At 37.7% G+C, this 23521-nt stretch overlaps 1 protein-coding gene across 2 annotated transcripts in view; it reads left to right on the top strand.

Annotated features, from left to right (window-relative positions):
* LOC754172 (leucine-rich repeat serine/threonine-protein kinase 1) overlaps window positions 1-23521 on the top strand; it is a 79231-nt gene that overhangs the window by 5780 nt on the left and 49930 nt on the right. Inside the window, exons 3-4 of one of the 2 annotated variants that reach the window (XM_030994424.1) lie at window positions 10771-11154; window positions 12239-12404. In XM_030994424.1, coding sequence (XP_030850284.1) covers window positions 10837-11154; window positions 12239-12404 — 484 coding nt within the window. In that variant the 5' untranslated portion in view covers window positions 10771-10836. Of the gene's footprint in view, window positions 1-10770; window positions 11155-12238; window positions 12405-21792; window positions 23135-23521 lie in introns of those variants that run through there. The other variant, XM_030994425.1, reaches the window with a different exon arrangement.

Here is a 23521-nt window from a genome sequence, read left to right as displayed (position 1 = left end):
TAGACTTTTCATGAATTCCACATCAAGAAAATGAAATCTCCTTGATAATAGAAAATATGAAGGATTTGCTTCAACATTTTATGCCTTTTAAAATAACTTTTACGCCTTTTAAAATAACTTTTACAAAATATTTCCAAAGATGCTAACGGCTTGTCATAATTCTTAAGTCCAACTTAGAGATAAGTTCAACTTTGGATCTTTGTGAAACACCCCCCCCCCCCCCCCCTGGTCTGATGTCAAATGGTACTAAAAAAAAATAAAAAAATTAACCAACCCCTGGAGTGGGATTTTTTTTAATGCCAGCCGATGTAGAATGCATTATGCATAGCATGAAATGCATAGATTTGTGTGACTTCTTTTCACTAGATTCTGTGTAATGATCAGTTCTTTATCATCATAGGAGGGCCTTTTAAAGCTTTTTCTTTAAAAAAATTAGATGCAGGGGTGTTCATAAGAAACGGGGACCCCATCCTACATATGGACCACATCCGTCCTTTACTTTACATTGGTGAACTAATAAAAGTAATCATACTTGTAGGTTTCCTTTTTCATCTGTACAGTAGACCCTTTCCCCCCTGGCTGTGTAAATAAGGGTTTGGTTCAGACCAAAGCCCATAATGTAGAACACTGTTGAAATGGAATCTGGCCAAAATATGAAAAGGTCATCCCCATACATGATGTTTGGTGTCGGCTAGCCCTGGGACATGGATGGGAAGTTAGAGAAGTAAGCCAAGGAATTTTATAATTGACATTTTCTGAACTTGTGGAGTCCCACTTTCTTTCCGATCCCCCTCTCTCTCTTTCTGTCACTCTCTGTCTCTCTCTGTCTCTCTCTCTGTCTCTCTCTTTCAATCTTTCTCTCTTTCTCTCTTTCAATCTTTCTCTCAATCTTTCTCTCTCTCTGACTCGCTCTCTCAATCTGTATCTCTCTCTCTCTCTCTCTCTCTCTCTCTCTCACACACTCACTTTGTCACACTCCCTCTCTGTCTCTGTCTTCATCTATCTCCCTTTCCCTCTAGCTCCTATATTGTCTGCATCTCTCAGACACTCTAAATCCCGAAAAAGCTTTTACCCTACATGTATGTACCCCATACACATGCACACTTACTTTTTGACAAGATCATCTATTTTCCCCCAAAAGACCGAGAACACAAGTAGGAAAAGTGGGTGCAATATGAATTTTCTAAAGAAAATCTCACACTGAAGAAGGTGGGATATTCTAAAGACAACAACAAAAACAACATGAGACAAAGTATGTTACCATCTCCCTAAGATAAGAGTGTTTAACCGGTTGAGAGGCAATATTTAAAGGTAGTGTATTCCTTTTGCAGCCAACATCAAATTCTGTTAAACTTTGCATGAATTGTGAATATGTCACATATGTCGTATCTGTGAAATTGAAACGTTAGCAGGTTCCTATTATTCAAATTATGCAAAGAAACCTGCTGACTTTCTACACTTCACTGTCAAACAACTAATGACTGACTGACTTCTTTTTTTCTTTGGTAATAACATACATTAAACTGATAAAATGAGCTGTAAATTAGGGTACATGTGCATTTTGTACATGTCAATAACCCACTTCTTGTAATTGCCCAAATTAAGCTGATTGAAACTTTGCGCAGCACAAAATTTACGACCATACGGTACAAGGGTATGGAAATCAGACTATTTTCTACGCATAATGACTGATATCATTCCACATAGAGGCAAATAATATCTGCATTTAATTTTCAGTTGCAGAATCAAAATTCTTTGGCTGAGGTGACAATTAAGTCTGAACATTTTCCAACCATTCATTATTTACAATGTCATCACTTTGGACTCCATTTCAACCGCAACAACGATCATTGAATATTGTTAAATCGCATATATATGCTTCCAATATGTTCATTTTAACCAAATTCATGACCGTATACCAAAAGTTTGTATTACCTTTAATCATATGACTATATATTCAGATCCTCGGTCATTGAGATTTTACACGTTTGAATGTTCATATAAAAAGCTATCAAATATTCTTCCAAAATCAGATCGTAGTCAGATCTTGTAGTGTGTGCCCGTCTTTAGTTTACCCTATTTACAGCGGAACACTTTACCGTCTGGGTCTAGCGGAAGGCCTAAAAATAGCTCCAAAGTAGCGCACTCGTGCCAACCTAATCATCACATGTGGCCCAGTTGTCTTTACTCATGTCTGTTCAGTCACTCTCTATATATATCCCACTCACCTTCTTTTACGTTCCGCTCAAAGTGCACTAGTGTACTTCCTATCACACCTGTAAATTTACGAAGTGGGGGGGGGGTGGGGGTGGAATCTAGGGGGCATGCATAGGGGCAAGGGGGCACATACCCCTGGCCTAGCAAAACACAGCATATCCAAACAAAAAATTACAAAAAGAGAAAATATCCTATCATGCTTGAAAGTTTATAGACCAAAATTAAAGACGCCTGCAAAATGTAATGATTTGTTGTGGGGGTATGCTCTTTATGTTGTATATCGCCCTCGCAAGACTGAAGCTTTAAAACAAAGTTTCTGGACTACAATCGATCAATTTACTTTTCTCAGAGATTTCTCGGAGATTATATATTAGAACTGCATATTCTGAGATTTTTATGGTCGCAGCTACCATAGAATGGCCTTCAGCGCTATTTAATATATGAAATTTACCAGCAGCACCAGTTAATTTTTTATTATTCAATTTCCCAAAATCTGAAGAGTTTTAGGGGCTACATTTTCTAGTGCTTATGATACATCCACAGGGGCAACCAAATATATCGAAGGGGTGGAACCCCCCAAGCCCCCCTCTGGAACCAGTAGGCTACTGCAGAAAACTATATTACAATATTCATTTTTTTTCTTAAATTTTTCTTTCTGTTCAAGATACTGGACATGTATGTTCTGTAAATGAACATTTAATTGTAGTAACTATACAAACAAGTATAGTTTAAAGTTGGTAAACAAAACTAAATATGTGATAACTTTGTAGATTTTGCAGAGTTGTGCCCCCATGCGTGATAATCATGGATCTGCAACTGAAACTAGTCTTTTTCAGGCTTGGCTGTGAGGGTGTTCTCTTAAAGGTTATTGTGTTTGTGTAAAAACACAGTGCAAGAGGTCCTCAAGATGTGTGTCACATGATGTTGAAGATTAGAATGCAAGCACTAGCTGTAAGCATATTGAGAAACAAATCAAGATAGAGTGCTGGTTTTGAAAAGGACTTTCCTTATTGTTGGCACCTCCAAGAGCACTGTGAACAATATGGAAGCTTACTTAAAAGTTCTAAAATAGCTCTGGTCCAGAAACTCAACAACATCTGTTTAGAGAGTATAAAGTGCTTAAAGATGAAGTTGAGTTCTGGTCATGCGATTGCATTGTGAAAGAAACAGTGTGAAATCGACCAGAAAAGGTTGATCATCTAGCACATAAGAATTTGTGTGTATTGCAAGGTTCTGGAATCATCAAAATAATAAGAAATTTGGTAAAGTTACAAACACTGTACACAGAAAGATGTATATGGGACTACACGAGCACGTGGCGTAAAAAACCTAACCCCCCCCCCCCCCCCCCCGAGTTTTACGAGTTACATGACATATTTAGAATATAAAGGCATTTGAAGAGCCATACTTTTCAGGGAACATGTCTTATCTGATGTTCTTCCATCCTTGCATAATAGGAATGATAAAGCTCACAAATTATTTTTCACCTCTTCCCAGAACTCAACCTACTCTTTAAAATTACATAATAATCTGAAACTTGAATGGATACTATGAAGAACTTTTAGTATGTTGTATGCTTTTTTTTTAAAGCTTTGCCGATTCTTTTATATTATTGTATACTAATCACCTATGTATACATGTAAGATGAAGATATTGTTGCAAAATGTTCATGAAGAGTTTCTCTTGATTTTAGCACAAGAAAGCTAACTCAGAAAATGCAGAAAGTGTAATTCGCTTAAATAGTTTGATATTACAATAATAATAATGATAAGAAAGATGATGATAACAATGATAATAATAAGAAGAATAATGATAATATTAATAATATTAAAAATGATTCAGTAGAAGTGTCAAAGTCAACTAATTTTAGCACTTGACTTGATATTCAAAGGTTGCGGTTCGATCCCCGACACCGCACTAATATCCTTTGCAAGGCATTAATCTTCATTTGCCACACTAGACTCAGATAGTAAATGGGTACCTGGCAGGAATTAATTCCTTGAAAAAGTAGTCTTTGTCTACAGGTTTTACTGTATTGCCAATTTTTATTTTTCTAAAGATGTACTACATATATATGGCATACAAGTAGATGTACATGTACATACGCTTTATATACGTAATTGAAAGTTCAATTAACGCTGCACCTGTTAAAGTATTGCAGGATATAATCTATTTAGTTGACAATTAGTCAACAAATTAGTCATTAATGTTTTATCAAGTTTACTTTTTTATTTGTATAGGTCAGTGTTACTCGTAGTTAAATGTACTTTTTGCAGGGGGGGGGGGGCAGGGGAAGCAATCATTATAATGTCCTTGGCTTTATTTTGTGTGATAAGATTGGTCGGGTTACATTTTCAAAGATGTGAAGTACCGTTTTTTCAACCGAGGTGCTGCAAAATATATTTCTTGAAAGGGTGTCCCGACTGAAAAAAGTGGTGGCCCAGGGCTAAAAGTGATTACGCATACCAAATGCTACGGTCACAAAGGTTCGTACGAACGATAATTTCGTACGAATCTCCCTGTTTTTCCATTGTCTTCCCGAATTTCCATTGTCAGAAAATCGTTCGTACGGCGTTCGTCGCAGTTCGTAATGGCATTTGTGACCGAGGCTTTAGATACATGTATGTGTATCTCTGGCACGCGTGATAAAATGCACATAATTTTGAATAGCAAGGACATTGGTGCGCACATTGAGATTCACATTATATCGTTTGGGTGCGCTTTTAATAATATATGTGATGTCATTTAATAATACAAATTATGGCAACCCCCAGGGCAGTCTGAAGGACTCCTGGCCTTGTCACGGTGATTTGGTCCGATGCGTTATTTCTGGACTGCATAGTCCTATTGTACTCATTCAATATAACAACAAAAAATCATGTTTTAATTCACGTTTTGAAGCTTGTGCATTAATGACATGGATTATACTCGGTTACGTCACAATGAAATGGAAAATGAACTCGACAAGTATAGCTCGTTATCTGATTACAAGTGACTTAATCTACCGGTACTTAGAGTGCATATTCAAGTATGCACTCACAAACATGAATTATTTCTAGAATAGCACTGCGATTCCCATCAAACATATCCCATCATGAATGTGATATTTCTATTTATAAGCCTTATTATTGCCCCTTTTCATGGACATTTATTTTTTGATTGCTTATGCTTCAAAACCATATCTCCCGTTGTGTGAATGGCCTCCAATAATTGCCATGCAAAGGTAAAACGGAGCACTGAAGGATACCCAACTACTGAGCTTCCTGTATGAAAGAGGTCAAAGCGAGGTTTCAGCTGAAGCTTCAGTTGGCGACAATAATTTATTTATACCCCATGTTACTATTACAGTTAGTTAGTAGTTAAACTTAAAAATAAAAAAACTGTTGTACGACATTTCTCCGTTGTGTGAATGGCCTCTAATCTTTACCATGCAGAGGTAAAACGGAGCACTGAAGAATACCCAACAAGCTTCCTGTATTGAACAAGTTCAAGGCGCCGGTGACAACAATATACCCCATGTTGCCATACAGTTTTAGTAGTTAAAATTAAAATTAAAAATTGTTGTACAACATTTCCCCTTTGTGTGAATGGGCTGTTCAAACCCTGCTGAGTGAACATAGAGTGGAGACACTGAAGGATACCCAACAAGCTTCCTGTATGAACAAGGCCAAAGTGAGGTTTCATCTGAAGCTCCAGACAGTGACAACAATTTATTTATACCCCATATTGCTACACAGTTAGTAGTTAAACTTAAAAATAAAAAAACTGTTGTACGACATTCCCCCTTGTGTAAATTGGCCCTTCAAACTCTGCTGAGCGAACATAGAGTGAAGACACTGAAGGATACCCAACAAGCTTACTGTATGAACAAGGTCAAAGCGAGGTTTCATCTGAAGCTCCAGTCAGTGACAACAATTTATTTATACCCCATGTTGCTACACAGTTAGTAGTTATACTTAAAAATCAAAAAACTGTTGTACGACATTTCCCCCTTGTGTAAATTGGCCCTTCAAACTCTGCTGAGTGAACATAGAGTGGAGACACTGAAGGATACCCAACAAGCTTACTGTATGAACAAGGTCAAAGTGAGGTTTCATCTGAAGCTCCAGACAGTGACAACAATTTATTTATACCCCATATTGCTAACAGTTAGTAGTTAAACTTTGAAATAAAAAAAGTTGTTGTACGATATTCCCCCTTGTGTGAATTGGGCCTTCAAACTCTGCTGAGAGAATTAACATAAAGTGGAGGCACTGAAGGAAATCCGACAAACTTCCTGTATGAACGAGGTCAAAGCGAGGTGTCATCCAATGCCCTAGTCAGTGACTAAAATTGTTTGATGGTGCGGTTGCCATGGTAACTGTAATCAGAGGTGAGAGGGGTGTGTGTTCCTGCATTTTGAGTCATGCTTTTGATAGCTGCATTCAAAGTAAAAGCATGATCGCAAGAGACATGATTTTTTAATGATTATAATAATAATGTTACATTTATGAAGTTTCCTTTTCGTTAGATATAGAGCGCATTAGCAAGAAAAAATAACAAATATACCAGGAGAGAGAACATCAATGTCATACATAGCTTACATGAATTAAAAACAGAGAGGAATATTACAACAAATATAGAAAATATGTGTTTCAGACACCTCTTGAAAGCTGTGAGAGTATGGCAGTTCTTTAGTAGTACATAAGGTAAGGAGTTTCAGGTTTTGGGGGCAACTAATACATGTAAGTGGAAAAGCCCTATGATCAATCTGTTTACTGGTTCGAGGGAAGGTAAGTGTATTATTTTAGCCGATCGTGTATCATACATGGATGTGTGCGAATGTAGTAGATGACCTGGGTATGCTGGGGCTTGATTATTAAAGTGACTCGGTAACATTGCCTCAGACTCAGAAACAAAATCCTGGATTTAGCTCATGCTGCAATCATAATTATAAACCTTCAGGTCAGTCAGGAATCCCATGACTTTAACAAATATCAGAATTTCATTTTTTGTTTTCCTAACGGTTTTTTAACACTACAGTCTATTGGGGAAAATGAGTATGGTAAAACCGGTCACTCAAAGATTATTACTTTTTTGAGGCACTTCGTGAACATTTTATAGTGCAATTTTTTTTAGGGCTTCAATATTACACCAAAAGATATCACAGACACTGATGACACGTAGGGCCATGCATCTCAGATTTAACATTGTTAAACAATGCCTTTAAGACATTTGTTGGTGAGTGTTTAATAAGGTCTTACGTATGATATCATTATTAACGCAAAGCCAGTGAAGATCAGTGATCATCCAATTTTTACCAAAAGTACATTTACATACTGCATGATGATCGATGCATGCAGCTATAAAGCTTCCTCTCTTTCAGCCTGATGTGGTTGTCATGGCTCAGTGTTAGAGTAGTGGTCTCGTAACTGGGAGGTTTTGGTTTAAAACCAAGTTAATGTACATACAGTATTGCTTGTAAAGTAAACACATTACCACCAAGTCATGCACACCAAAGTCTATGGAACAATACATGCAGTCACGGCTGTCACGCGTGACACAGTGTGAGACTTTCAACTTTATTCCAAGCAATACTGTACTCGTGCCCTTTGGTAAGGCATTAATTTTCATTACCAAGTCCCTCGGAGAGGACTTACAGCCGTCAGTCCCCTGGTTGTTTACTTACCAGCATTTACATACTTGGGACTTGGTACATGCTTTCTTAGCAATCAGGTAAAACAATCATCAAATAATAGACCAGTTCACGGTTAGCACATTACTGCAATGACCCCGAATATCCACAGATCTTCAAAACATGAAGAGGTCCCACTTTGTACATTGTGAAATAATCATTCCTACAGCGATGAAGGTGCTATATAACATAGCCTTTGTTTTCCCTTTTGAAAGAATACTTCCACCTGTGTATCATGGATTGCACTGAATGTGCAAGAATGAATAACGATTACATAACTTTCATGAGCACGTATCCAGTATTTCGTCTCCGTGTATTTCACAATTTGTTCTGCAATGACCTTGATCTGCTCATGCTCAGACTGCAACCGTGAACTCGCTTATTGAAATCAATTGAACAACTGTCATTTAGGTATATGGATTTATTTTGTTGTGGCAGATTTGATTATTTTCTTTACCATGCCATTTGTAAACTTGGAATGGAAAACATGAAATTTGTTTGAGACAGCTTGGGGTTTGGGAAGGGGGAAAGGAAGTTGCTGAGAATCAGAATTCGCCAAAAAGAACCTAAAATAGGGGAACCCCCTCCCCACTACCTTCCATCTGAATATATATCGCAGTGGAAGTGTGTAATAGTCCACAAGGAACTTTGTATCTATAATTAATACAGAGATTTAGTTGGGAATCATAATCAAGAACCATGCATTTCCTTATTACAGGAAGTTTGTTAGATACCGTAAATCTAATCAAATTTCCAAGGGTTATGTACTCCAAGGGTGATACTTTTAAGAACAAAATGCTTGGTAGAATTTCCTTTAAAACCTTAATTTGTTTATAAAATGCAGAGTAACACATTTGAAAGTTTTTGAAAGTTCTACAGGATTTTTATTTAGAGAAATTTATTGTATTATTAATAATACTAATAATGATATATAGGATTTACAAAGTGCCAAATCCACTTGAAAATGTTAAAGCTCAAGGTGCACTAGTGCAAAACAAGAAAAAGATAAACATACTTGTACAAAAATACTATACAACACAAAGAGAAGAGAAATCAGATCAAGTCGAAGCAAACTGGACAACATAAGTTTTAAGGTTGCTTTTGAAAAATATCTCTGATCCCTCTAGGTAACAATTCCTGAGTGATTTTTTAATTTTCGAGGACCCCCCCCCCCCAAAAAAAAAAATGTGTTCACTATTCCCCCCCCCCCGCATGATCGCCCGGCATGAGCAAAGGCTCCCCCCCCCCCCCCCCTATCAAATCATAGCAAACATGGTATCATTTTAAACAGGAATAAACATTCTTTCTTATAGTAGGGTAATGAAACTAAAACAAAGCAATAATACCCCATGACAAGAGAGATGTAATCAATCAAATTTGAATTTCCAAACTTTTTAAAGGGGTTAGCTTCATGCCGACTATCAGCTTCTGAGAGGCATGTAAATCAGTTAATTGGCTAAAAATCAGGAAAAAGAACTTGCTGTCAAATACTAGCTGTTTATATAATATTTCAAGCATCATCTTTGTGGTCTTATCATGATGTGGATGTATGTGTACATTGTATGAATTCAGTTTGGAACATTTATTTATTGGTTGGGAAATGTACAGGTGCTGTGTTCGAGTGGTTATGTCACCAGACTGTGGATCACAAGGGCCGCGGTTCAATTCCCCCCGCGACACGTTATGTCCTTTGGCAAGACATTAATCTACATTTGCCACACTCAACCCAGGTGAGGTAAATGGGTACCAGGTAGGATTATTCCTTGAAATGCGCTGTGCGCTGATAATGGCTGCTGGAGCTAAAGCTAGGGTAATCATTTCCAAAGATCTATAGAAATGCATTGGGATGTTATGATATGCACTATAAACTGAAAATTATTGAACTATGTACAATATACAACTGCCCTTTAGGAAATCATGCAAATATAAACCATGGAAATGTGCACTCATGAGCAAAGCACAATGTCTTTTAAAATGGGCCATACCGGTACTTGCAAGTTGTACTGAAATAAAGGCTGGGAATATGAAACATTTCTTATGGGAACATAAACCTGAATGTTTTGTGCTCTCAAAGATATTAAAGCATGGATACTGGAGTTCTCTTTTCAAGTTTAATTAGATCCAACTGAGTGATATTCCTTCAATTTTGACTGCATATTACCCTTAACTAATTCTAGGTGTAGCATTTGCTCGTAACTATAGCCATTTGCCCTTCGCCACAACCCATGAGTATGACGTCAATCGTGAGGAATTAACCCGTATCCAGTGACTTTCCAGTGATTAATCTTGAATTTTGGAATGAGGGGTATATGACATGTCTGCTGACAGCAAGATGGGCGTTAGCTCGTTTCTTTTGACGTGGAGCTAGTGCCCTTTTGGCGCTCGACTGATGCATGTGTAGGGTACACCCTGTAACCAGAGAGCTTGATAGGTTTAAGCACCTCCTTCCTGTTATGAAACAAGAGTCATCACAGTGTCTTTTTTTAATTTTAATGTGATGAACGTTGAAGCCATGTGATACTTTAAGATCGTTTGTACTGTATAGCAACTCTATGAATGGAATAGGTATTGTAATATATGTCTGCCACTTAAACCTAGAACAACAGCAGATGGTAGTGAGACTAACTTTCATGTAAAAAACAGGTAGCAACCAAATTATTCATTCAATTCAATTCAATTCAATTCTCATTTATTTCATTCTCAGTTAAAAATTACATTGATACAAGAGATATAATAATTCATAAACAAATTTAGAATATGAAATGGGGAACTACATAAATAAAGCCCTTAGACCTTGTACAAGCGTATTTCCCAAGTTTTTAAGTATGTGAAAAAACTTATTTGTTTTTACGTTTATTCATTTTTTCTTTTTTCTTCAGAAAGATGGATGTTGCACACCAGATCTCACAAAGCGTCGACCACAGGAACAGCATCCTCAAGCAGCGATGGTGAGCACGTCATCTTCCAAGCTTGCCGTCGGGGTGGGTCCGGGCTATGACCGCGACCCCGAGTACCGACCTGACTTCAAGGGCAAACTCCTGCACCAGGCTGCCATCTACTCCAATGCCAGCCTCCTGGCTGACCTGCTCCGCGGATCCCAGAAGAAGTACATCAACGAAGCGGACTCGTACGGGCGGACGGCGCTCCATGCGGTGTGCGCGGCCGAGGTCCTGGAGAAGGAGGAGAGCGTGGAGTGCGTAAGGATCCTGCTGGAGTCGGCGGCGGATCCAAACGTCCAAGCGAGGGAGGTGTACAGTAGATATGTAAGTTGGGGTTAAAGCTATATACAAGTAAAATCTTGTTACATGAAAGAGTATGTCTGGGACTGAACGGGGTAAATTTTCATTGATCATACTATATAAAAGGTGTCTATTACAGCCCCACTGCACTACTACTTGCGCCCTCTTTATAGCAAATATTGCCTAATCGGGACCATTAGTCCCCCATGATCCCCTTTTTCTTATGTTAATTGAGAGCTGATTTGAAGAGATAACCACTTGTCATTGACCTTGCAGGGAGGTCTAATCCCTCCTGGCCAAACTAGTGCAGTTGGGCTTTAAAGCTATAAAAGTAATACCCTGTTTAATACATGGACAAAACTATGTATGGGACTGAATGGGAAAAATTTTCAGTGATCGTATGTAGAGGTGTCTGATGGTTAACGGCTTGACTGGTGTGCTGAAGATTATGGGTTCAAACCTCAGGGTGGCACATACAGAAGCAGTCACATATGTTAGGGTAGCCGCACAGCGTATTTTGAATTTGTGGAGACAGCAAACTTGCGGCTGCCGTGTGGCCTTTGAAGTGATGACGCACGGTCGCCTTAGGGCGTCCCTGCGGCAGCCATAGGCTTTTGACAAATACCAAGGCAGACGCAAGGGGTAGCCACAATACTACCATACGCCCGACGTATGGTCCCCTGCATGGCTACGTTGTGTCTTAAATGCAAATTTTTCAATAATTCTGAATTTATATTCAAACAACTTCTGTCATCTTCTCAAGATGTGAACTTACATGTTAACAATTTTACGATAATGCTTCAACTGCGATTAATATGAAGCAAATAAAGCTCGTAAAAAGTTTTTAAATTTTTAACATTTCCAATATTTATCTTTGGGGAAAATAATGTGAAGTATATATATATACCACAACAGGCATTGTCATCCACAATATTAAATTTGAGTTCATTCGTAATGAGCATCTTCCAGAAGAAAATTGTATCATTGGTTTAATTTTTATATTTCCTATAATTTTAATTATTATTTTTCCTTTTCCTGTTTTCTTTTTGTATTGCCTTGAAGTGAATAATTAATAACTTTATAACATTTTTCTTTTGTTCCATTGAAGACACCATTACATGTGGCAGCTAAGGATGGCAAGCTTCAGATGGTTCGTCTCTTGGTAGAATACGGTGCCGACCTTGAAGCCAGAGATGGAAAGAGGCTGACAGCAGTAGAACTCGCTCGCATCAACTTTCGTCAGGAAGTCGTCCAGTACCTCAAAAATAAACATGGTATGTTAATCTCATATTTTGTTAAATTCTCACTATCGCCAACACCATCAAAATAATTGTAGCTTAGTTTCATGCCTCCGTTCCGAAATGGACTCTGGGACAGCTTGGTGAGTTGCTTTCGGTATATTTTGTGCGACTGTAGTAGCTGTGCCGTCCGCTCTCAACCAGCGCGGAGCGGCAGGGCAGCTGGTAGCCAGTAGTCGCCAAGCTAGCTGTCTATAGACACATTGCAACGGTTGGATAATAATAATAATAACAATTTAATTTATTTTCCAAAGTACACAAGGCGCTGTCTCATAGACTGGATGGTGGTACCTTGATTTAGTTTTCGGCTTTTTTGAAAATTAAGGCCATTTTTATATATTTATTTACAAACTGATTTGTCATTTGCAATATGGTGCGATACTGTGAATCTGCTGTGTTCTGGTCGGATGAAAACAAACGAAAAAAACCTTCAAAGGTATCCCTGAATGAGAGATGTGACGTGAGTAAAATTCCCAATTGATCCTATGCAGCGCGCGACCTGGAAAAAAGTTGCTCCGAATGCAAGACAAGTTTGAATTTTTTTTTCTAGAAGTACATACCTACTTGTACATGCATTGCAAAATCATATATGCTCTACTCTAGTTGGTTGTTATTATTAGTATTATTCAATTAATCAAGCATTTTGTCATGAAGCCATTCGATCTCCATCTTGACTTGAGTCTAATATGCATGAATTAGCAATCCTAGACGTTGATGCATATCTTGAGATGTTGGTTTCCACTTGACAAAAAATTGTGAAGGACAAAGGGCTTTGTACTATTGCTATAATTAATGATGTTCAAAACCAGTTGTTGCTGGTTCAGTAATTGCATATTGTAGATTCTGAAGTGACTAGATTAGCACCAAACCGTAGCAAGCAGCAATGTTTGTAAAGCATGCATGCATGACCCTCTTTATTTAACTCTGACATTTTTTACCGCTGACATTTTTTACCGCTGACCGTAAAGTGCATTTTGTACATGTACATGTACACTGTAGGTTCTGAACTGGCTTCCTCCCTACAGAGTGACACTATTAGTTGGAGTCTGGTGATACATATTGCAGGAAAATCTGTGGCGTAATTCAGAAAGTTTGTGATGGTTTATTGTAGATTCTGAACTGGCTTCCTATATTTATGTAGTGAGACATATTTGTAGGAAGATCTGTGGCGTGATTATTCAGAAAGTTTGTGCCTGGCATATTGTAAATTCTGAACTGGCTTCCTACATGTATTTAGTGAGACATATTGTAGGAAGATCTGTGGCGTGATTATTCAGAAAGTTTGTGATGGCATATTGTAGATTTTGAACTGGCTTCCCATATTTTTAGGAAGATCGATCTGTCGCATAATAATCATTCTTTGGTTCAGTTGTGAGTTTTGGATACCACCATGATGCAAAGAAGCAGTAAGAAAGGTAAGCTGATAATGAATGTTGTTTGGTTGAGTATCCTTTTTGATTTCAGGTTACATGTGGTGATTTTAACATTTTGAAATACTGTATGCACTGTTTGTTAGGACATGATTGAAGTCATATACGTTTTCTTATCCAAATATATTTAATTGTTTTGTTTTCATTTTGATATTTATGGTGATTACTTTTATTTGCCTTGCTGGTCTAGTACTTGTAGCACAGACAAATTAAACAGCTTTTTCTGAGCATGTATGAAGGAAGAATATTATGTCTTAATGTTGTTTAAAGGCATCGTTTATTATGTTTCTACTTTTACAAATCTGCAATGCATGGCCCTACATGTTATCAGTGTCTGTGATATGGTGTAATATTGAAGTCCTTAACAAAATGGGGTTTCAAATTGATCATGAAGTGCCTCAAAAAGTAATTATCTTTGAGTGACTGGTTTTAACATACTCCTTTTCCCTCTATAGACTGTAGTGTAACAATTTTTGAAATGTCAAATTCCAATCATAAATCTCTTGATAATCAGACAGGCTATCGGCTTGTAAAAGTCATGGAATTTCTGATTGACCTAAAGGTTTAAAATTATGATTGCAGAATGAGCTAAATCAAGGATTTTGTTTCAGAATCTGCCAGAGGCAAATTAGATACCCAATTCTTTTAGATATTATCTGTATAATGTATTAAGTAATATAATATAATAAGTATAATGGTTACACTTTCAATGTTCAACAAGGAAATTAAGTATAATTGTCACACCACAGAGGCAATAAAATTAAATTACTTTTAGTGACATTATGAAGGAGTTGTTTCTATATATTACACGATTGCGGATTTTGTTTTACTTTTAAATCACTTTTTCAAAGAATATTTAAATTCAACTTTCATTCGTGTTGCTGAGGAAGGGAAACTAAGCATTACTTTTGTTTTAATTAAAAGTGATTAAGGTGCCGGAACTCTACTTTCAATTTTCGATTAAATAAGTCATTTACCCTTGCTAATATCATCACCACAAAGATAATAAACATATTTTGTATGGATGGAGAAAGAGATTGTATATATGTGTGTTTCGATTATCTTCAAGTGTGCTTTTGGTAGGTATGATCGATAGTTTTACATAACATAGAACTTTCACTTTGCTTCATGATCAAGTGTAATTTAGGAATGGTAGTTCTGTTTTTCAATACTTTTGAAAAATATTTCCTTCCTACATCTTATCTTGGTTTCTCTTAACCCATAGACTTCCCCATTGTCAAATTTCTATAAGCTTAACCCAGGGACCACCAGGTTCCCGTAAGCAACGTGTTAATTGAATTTCATTTCAGGATAAGTGGCTCAGAGAAATTATATGTTGTTTGAATCAGCAGAATATATTAAACAATGAAAGATTACAAGACCTTGTTGTCACATTTCATATTAAAAAATTACGAATTTAATTTCTCTCCACCCCGGTCTTAAATGGGTACCCGGTAGGATGCGAAGGTTCATGTGGTTGGACGAGCAAGTGTGCGCTTGTAAAATGGCGACTGGCTGGAATGCTCCCCAGGGAGTGAAAAATGTGCACACATTGTGTGCGGGTAAGCCTGAATCCGATGACCGGGGTAATAATATATCTGTAAAGCGCTTAGGCACATCGTTGGATTTGTGTATTGAGCGCTATATGAAAAACGGATTATTATTATTATTATCAGCAGAATATATATTAAACAAGAAAGATTATGAGACCTTGTTGTCACATTTCATATTCAAAAATGACAAATCTAATTTATTTGTATGAGACCATTTTTGTTCTCAAGTGGATCTGGAACTAATAAGTGTGGTTATCTTTGCTAAATTTCCTATCATTTATTGTTCATCACAGATTTGATTTATTTGTTAATGATATTATTTTCTACTACCAGTAATATTTTTTTGTAGAAATCATGTAGTTTTGAACATTCAGTGTTAAAGATTTTGTTTTGTTGTTTTGTGTTTTGTGTTTTTGTTTTTGTTTTACATGTAGAAATTAAGTTTCTGTCATTAACATAATTATGTCATGTCATTATAATGGCTTCAAAAATCACTACCGGTATTACAATTACCAAGTTTTTTTTTTCTTGATGAAGTGTTTTGGGTTTTTTCCATTTCTTTTTAATGTCTAAACAATGATATGTTTTACTTTCATTGTCTTTCTTGGAAACAAGGACTATCAGAAAAAGTTGTGTTTGTCCTTGTAAAGGAAAAAAAAAAAAAAAAAAACATAAAGAAACTGATACCCCTTTCATAGTCCTTCTATCTGAGTCACTCGCTGTGGCGAGCCCAGACCAGAAGTGAAGAATTATTGCGAAATCGCATGTTAGCTGCTAGCGCGCACTTTGATTTGGATTCGGCAGACAGTGCAGTTAGTTTTAGATATTGTTTTTTTCACCATTTGGACTAATAGATTATAAAATTTTCAATAAATATGTCATCGTAACGATATACTCATTTGGATTTTTTTACAAAGCTTGTTATTAATGTAAAGTACAAATTAAATGAATAAATTTAAGCCCGCGCCCCATCTAGCTATAGCAGCATGTTCACACGCATTTTTGTCAGAATGTTTAGAGTGTTCAGTGCATTTGTGCGATCTGAATCAGTGCTATATCCTGTTACAGCCTTCCTGCCCAAAGTGCAAGATAGGGATCACAATTAAGAGAGATAGAACATGTAAATATAGGATTTTAATTTAAGTTTTATAATTCCTTCTGGTCTGTCTAGCTACATGGAATCTATTGTACTGTACATATTAAAATGTTCCCTCAGATTTGATCCCTTCAATCATCACCACACTAGCTATATTCTCATTTCCCGAAGATCCATCCTGCTTTGGCAATGCATGCTGCCACAAGAGCAAGAATGAGAGCAAGAGAGAGAGAAAGAGGTAGAAAGAGAGAGAGGGAGAAAGGGAGAGAGAGAAAAAGAGAGAGAGAGAGAGAGAGGGAGAAAGAGAGAGGGAGAAAGAGAGAGGGAGAAAGAGAGAGGGAGAAAGAGAGTAGGAGAAAGGGAGAGAGAGAAAGTGGGAGAAAGAGGGAGAGAGGGAGAAAGGGAGAGAAATAGAAAGAGAGAGAAAAAGAGAGAGAAAGAAAGAGAGGATAAACTGAGAGACAGAAAGAGTTTTCAAAATGTCTGCTCTGTCACATTTCGCACCCATTTAACCTTACATTGGATGCGTCATTCATGTCGCATTGCTTGACATTTTTAGCCCATGGCACCGATCAAGCGAGCGGCACGGACTAGCTAAGACGCTCTTTCCTGCGTCTGAAAATCGTAGCCTCGCCAATCTTTGCCCACCATCCTTACCCCTCCGTGCATGGCAACAGGATGTCCAAGTGAAACACTCTTCTTCTCAAGGGCCGTGGCTGATCTCATCACGTACGCCAAAGTAATCGCGGATCAACCTTTCCTTCTCCTTCTCCCTTTTCGAAGGTCTTGCATCTGTGTTTGGTCACTGGAGCCAGCGATTCTACCCTCTCTTCGTCTTTTTCAGAAATATCTGATTCTAAAGGGGTGTACATGCAGGTTATTCTTCCAAAGCTTTTGGATCAAGGATTGCTGTATGAGACATCATCTTTCATGACCCCATTCAAAGAGGGTCATTGTCGCCGTGATGTTTCTTTGGTCACCCATTCCTTCATCTCCTTCTCCCTATTCGAAATTCTAGCATCTGTGTTTGGTCACTGGAGCCATGCAGCGATTCTTCTCTCTCTTCTTCTTTTTTTTCTCCTAGATGATTTTGTCCGTAATATAAGATTCTAAAGGGATGTAGGTTATTCATTAGATGCTTTTGGATTATAAAGGTTTGACTGAAGGAGACGTTATCTTTCATGGTGCCATGCAAGGAAGGGGTCATTGTTGCGGTGATGTCTTTTTGGTCGATACGAAAGGGGCCGATGTTATCGTTTATTGCAGCGCTATGCTACCGCTGAAATAATGTTTAAAGTCAGTTTGGATTAATCAGTGATGCAGTAACTGAAAGTGAGCTACACTGTTCGAGGAGGGGTCATTTATTGTGAGGATGTTATTAATTGTGAAGATGTTTCTTTGAAAACTACTAAAAGAAGCCAACTTTGTCATCTTGCTAAATCTACTCTAGAAGGATTGTGTTTATATACTGTACTGTCAGTGTCTACAGTGATTAAAAAGCAGTATCACAATCGTGGCAAATTTTAGGAAAGGGTTAATTTCTCAAGTGAATTTTGTTTTCAGTCAATGCAAAAGGAAGTCAACGTTGTCATGCTGCCAAGTTTTTTTCACCATTGTGGAATCCGTAAGTTCGGCAGTGTTGACCTATTCAGAATAGCAAGGCAGTGACTAAAACATTGGCAAATTTTTAAAGATAAACTGTAAGAGAAGAATAATTGCTGCAGTGATTGTTCTTTGGTCATGCACTACAGAAGAAGCCAACTTTGTAATTATTTTATTCTACTGCTAAGATCTACTCAAGAAGGAATCTATACATTCTGCAGGTTGTCTGAGAGTCAGTGACAAATATATTGGCACTTTTTGGTGGCCATTAAATTGCAAGAGGAGGTCAGTTGCTGTTTCTTCAGTTAATGCGAAAGGATCCAATTTTGCCTTCATTATTCTGTCAGATCTTCAGTCAGAGGGATACATGGTCTATTTTGTAGATTGACAGTTATATAGACACTGACTGATGTATTAATTGACACAGAAGGAGTTCATTTTTGTCTGGTGCTGTTTCTGCTGTAACTTCAAAGGCCAACTTTGCCGTTTATCATACTGCTATTAAAGATCTGCCTGCTTCGGAAGGAATCTGTAAATTCTGCAAATGGTAATAAGACTTGATTGTAATGATTGCAGTGATAATATATCTCCCATAACTACAAAAGCCAACTCTATCATTCATTATAATGCCCAGATATTGTAGTCTTTTGTAATTTATGCAATGTGGACCATTCAGTTCAAGGTAGTGACTGAAATTTTGGATTTTCTTTGTGGCAATTGCAAGAAGGATAGAAGGAGTATGCTTTCTTAAAGAAAGGTCTTGTTTAAACACAAGTCGATGCTCTTTCAGCAACAGAGTGGTGTCCGCCTGGAACAATCTCCCTCAAGAAGTAATGGCTCAAACTCTGTCAGTACATTCACGCAAGATTGGTTAAACGCAGGTGATCTGAATGATTTTAATGTAACATGACATACCAAAATCGTCTCCAGTCTGCGCATGTGCGAAATCAAGACACTGATTTCCCATTGACCGGAGACTGAAGAAAACCTATAGAGCCAACTCTGAAGAATTAGTGACCAAGGATTACAGACTTGACCTCTCCTCATATGAAGATGATGATGATGACTGGTCAGTGGGGCCATTAAAAAAAGGAGACAATAAATTATGAGTGATTTTTTAATTCATTTACGATGAAATTCTCTCCAGATGATGGAAATATTGACAAATGGCTGATGAATGTACCAGTACGTGGATGCCATTAGTTCACAGCGCTTGTGCGACTGACGAGAAATTTCATGATTGCGGCTTGGTCGGAGTGGATAAGATATCATTCTTGAAGAGATGTTTGTGATGAGTGGAGAAATTTTTCAAAGCAGATCCTTGCTGTCTGGATGTGATGACACCTCACAAAGTGGAAATAATGCCTCTTCAGGTCAGTATTATAAATAGGTATGTCGTCATCAGCTCAAGATTGCCAAATAGCCCGCTATACAAGAACCCACTATTATTATTATTATTATTATTTCTGATTTTGGAAATAATCCCAAAGTTACAAATCGTAACTTTATCAGCTCGAGACTCAAGCTCGAAACTTTAAACTCAAGCTCGAGAAGTTAGCTTGAGATATTTTGTTCAGCGTTCGCGCATAGTGCGAGTCTTCGTGCTGGTGAATACGCACCGGACAATTAGTAGGATATTTTGCAAACTAGCCCAAGATATCTTGATCATATCTCCTGCTAATTAAAACTTTGGGCTGATGAAGACGCACATTTACCGGATAATTTGCGATTGGAACGGTTAAAATAGCGGGAAATTTGAGCTGATGGAGACAGGCCTAATGTGAGTCCTATGAATTTTTAATGGAATATATGGTGACAAGCGATATTTATGGGGGTTTATCAAGGATGTAGTTAAAGGGAACACGATTCTTAAAAAACAAATGGAAAAGAAAATGACTATACATTTACTGTTGCTTTTGCTTTCTATAATTTTGTGAAAGACAAAATACAATTTTTGTGTCCGGGGGGGGGGGGGGGGGGGGGGGGTGGGGGGGTGGGGGGGAATCACCTATCAAGTTTATAAGTAAGGCAAGAATTTGTAAAAAATGAGATAAAGATATTGCTGAAAGTTTTGTTAATGGATAATGATAAGAAAATCAATAAATCAAGTGCAAGCCCATTTAAAGGTGAATACCAGTTTTGGAAACGCCCCCCCCCCCCCTCAAAAAAATGAAATGGAAGCTCTTATTATTAATCATGTGAAAGAATATGCTTTGACTAATACGTGATCATACAAATTTTGCAGAGAAACCGCCTACTAATTGATATATTTGGTAAATTATTATATCTATTTGGACCTGATAGATATAACGCATGTGTCGCGCATGTGTGCGTAGTTCCATATACATCTTTCTGTGTACAGTGCTTGTAACTTTACCAAGACTGGGCCAAATTTCTTATCATTTTGATGATTCCAGAACCTTGTAGTATACACACGAATACTTATACATGTATGCTAGATGATCAACCTTTTCTGATCGGTTCCACAATGTTTCTTTCACAATGCAATCGCATGACCGTAACTGGCCTTTATCTTTAAACTAACCTTCCAAAAATCTGTTACATTTATGTTTATCCAATATCATTAAAATTGTCACCGATCTATTCTCAGTTTTCAACTATTCTTCAATGCAACTTGGTTTAAAAATCAAATGGATTAACATTTACAGATCGACCTTTCAAGACTTTCAGGCCTTCAACACATGATACTGCATGGCCTATGAGAAATTAACTTCTGCCTTCTAGAAGATTGCCACAGTACAGTACGATAAGAGACTCATTACGATTGAGTCGAGGGTACGAGCTATAATTACCTTGTGTTTTGGCAGTCACATGACAGCTCGAACACGAAGTTGTGAAAGATAATCTCCTGTCTAGAGTTTTCTTTTCTTCCGTAAGTAAGTAATTCTGGGCGTGCCCCTCTTGATTGGCTGCTAGATAGTTTACATTGCAGTCGTCGTGAAAAGAATGGAAATTAGATCAAGCTCTTGACAGATTTAGCAGCGATCCCAAATAATTTTGTGAACTATATGTTGAGTCTTAGTTTTTGTTTTTTGTTTTGTGTTTGTTCTAATTTTTTCCCGGTGATATTGTGATAACAGTCAAAAGACTTTTTTTAACCCTTTCTATACAGGAGCCAACTGGTCCTTGTGTTAGGTTTATGGTAATTAGATAATTCAGGATCAACGGGTTAAGATCTCACAAACATCCTTTTTGTGTGAATGGACTCAATGCCGGCATATCATAGAAGAACAAGTCTGTGGGATTTCATCAAATTGGCATTTCTCTTGTGATCATTTATTCAGCTCTTGTGGGGGGGGGGGGGGGAGGAGGGGGACACAGACTCCTTACGTGCAATCACATGTTTATGACTAATTAATGACCCTTTTACACCCATCAGATTGACCCCCAGAGGTTGCAGCTCATAATAATTGCATCCAAAGAAGATTCGCTGTGAAAACATGAAGGCCATTTTAATGTATAGGAAGGTCTTCAGGGGATGTTTTAATTGCACTGTGACACGTACCCCTCTTACATAACACTTATTTCTGTCTGCATGACCCAAAGGTACCCGTTAATTCTCTCTCTCATTCTTCGTTCCCCTTCCCCTATAATTAAACCCTCTGCCCATCCTTACAATATATCCCCCCCCCCCCCCCCTCTCCATGAGGAAGCATTCGCCTCTGAACACTGCTTTAAACACGTATGTTAATTAATTCTGGTGACTACTTAATTCTCATGATCATGAATTGTCTCGTGTCGGCTGTCTGAATTAGAAGGCGAGTTATTTTGGGTAACGCACACACCCGACATTCACGGCCTGCGCTCTCTCTCCCCTATGGTGTCTTGTTTAAGCCCTCAGCTGGGTGGCACGTTAACTCTCTCCATCGAGTAGAAGTGAAAAAAATGGATCAATCATATTCACTGATTGCTAACTAAGTTGTTTTTGGAAGGCTGCACATTTATTTTTGGAGACCAAATAGCAAGGGAAGGTCAGCAGGGCTGCTTAACGCTGAACGAGTCCTCAACATCTTGAAGTTTTTTTTTCCCACAGCACTTTAAACGTAACCGCCAAGTTTAGAAGATCTTCTCAATATGCATCATGGTTTCTGGACTTCAAAGCATCTTGCGAAACACAACTTCAATTTCATGTGATCGAAACATTGCTATTTTGATACTGGCAATCGTCTTCAATATTGTTTCAATATCAAGGGGATCTTCAAGACCGACTTCGAGTGATTTACTTGCGGATATTCTAGGCATGTTATTGGTCCTCATGTTCCCACAAAACTAGTTGAGCTTTAATTGGCACCCAAAACTGTTTTGCTAATGATCGTATCAGGGCAGCAGGAAGGCATTGTTATTTTTCCAAACCATGAGGTAGCATATCATTCTTCGGATGTTGCTGGAGTGAAAGGATATCGCAAGTATCTTCCTTTTGTCTTCCTGATAAAACAATTGTTCAGCTGTATTCAACACCTAGTCATACAGTGGCTATCTGACACAAGGAAATAGTGTGGCATTGTGTTCAGAACTTCAGTTGCTTTGCTAGCTGTCAATACACTGTCGACTTGATTTCAAGAATTGCTTGCGATCCCAGTCCATGTGATGTGCTTCATCATTTTCTTGGACGTCTCCATTTTAATAGCGAACTTTTTTGTTGCTGTCATAGTGGAGTAATTGGTTTGAACCATCCCGAACTCCGAGGCAATAGTTAACGAATCTTTGTCGTCCCAATTATTAGTGTTGAACATTCTGGTACATCTGTATTTAACCAACTTCTCTTTGCTGCCATATAGTGTCGTGGATGATTTGAGCCAACTTGACTCCATGTCCATTTGATTTCAAGAACTGTTGTCATCCCAGTCTGTGATATTTCCGTTACTGAATATTGAATATTTTAATGTTTGATGATGTCGTCTTCTTTGACTCTGAGGTGTAAGAGGAATTTCAGGTCGTTCGGCAAAAAATGGAACTCAAAATCCTTGAACTATGATGAGAGGGAAGGCGGAAGAAGGAAAAAGAGTGAGTATTTAATATCTAATCGTGGCTGTTTGAGGCATGATATCAATAGTCTGGATTTATATAGCGCTTTAATAAGAAATACTCAGTGTCTCTAAGGGTGCATTTAATCAACACTTTTTCACCCTAGAATCACGGTTTTCAAAGACGTTTAGTTTAAAACGCAATTCGTTTTTTTCGTCGGTCGTAAAGTAAACTTTAAATTGTAGTAAATATTATTATTATTTCTCTCTTTTTTTTTTTTTGTCAGAGATTTTTTTAGATTTTTTAGATTTTGTTATTGTGTATTAATGATGTCCATATTCTATTCCACAAAGCAGTAGTGAGTTATAATGCATGGCTTTTGGTGATAGATCTACATTAAAATATAGAGTTTTAAGTTCTGTGTCT

The sequence above is a fragment of the Strongylocentrotus purpuratus genome, unplaced genomic scaffold (genome assembly GCF_000002235.5).
Source record: "Strongylocentrotus purpuratus isolate Spur 01 unplaced genomic scaffold, Spur_5.0 spur5_scaffold_21, whole genome shotgun sequence".
Taxonomy (NCBI): domain Eukaryota; kingdom Metazoa; phylum Echinodermata; class Echinoidea; order Camarodonta; family Strongylocentrotidae; genus Strongylocentrotus; species Strongylocentrotus purpuratus.
This window is presented reverse-complemented; position numbering and strand designations above follow the sequence as displayed.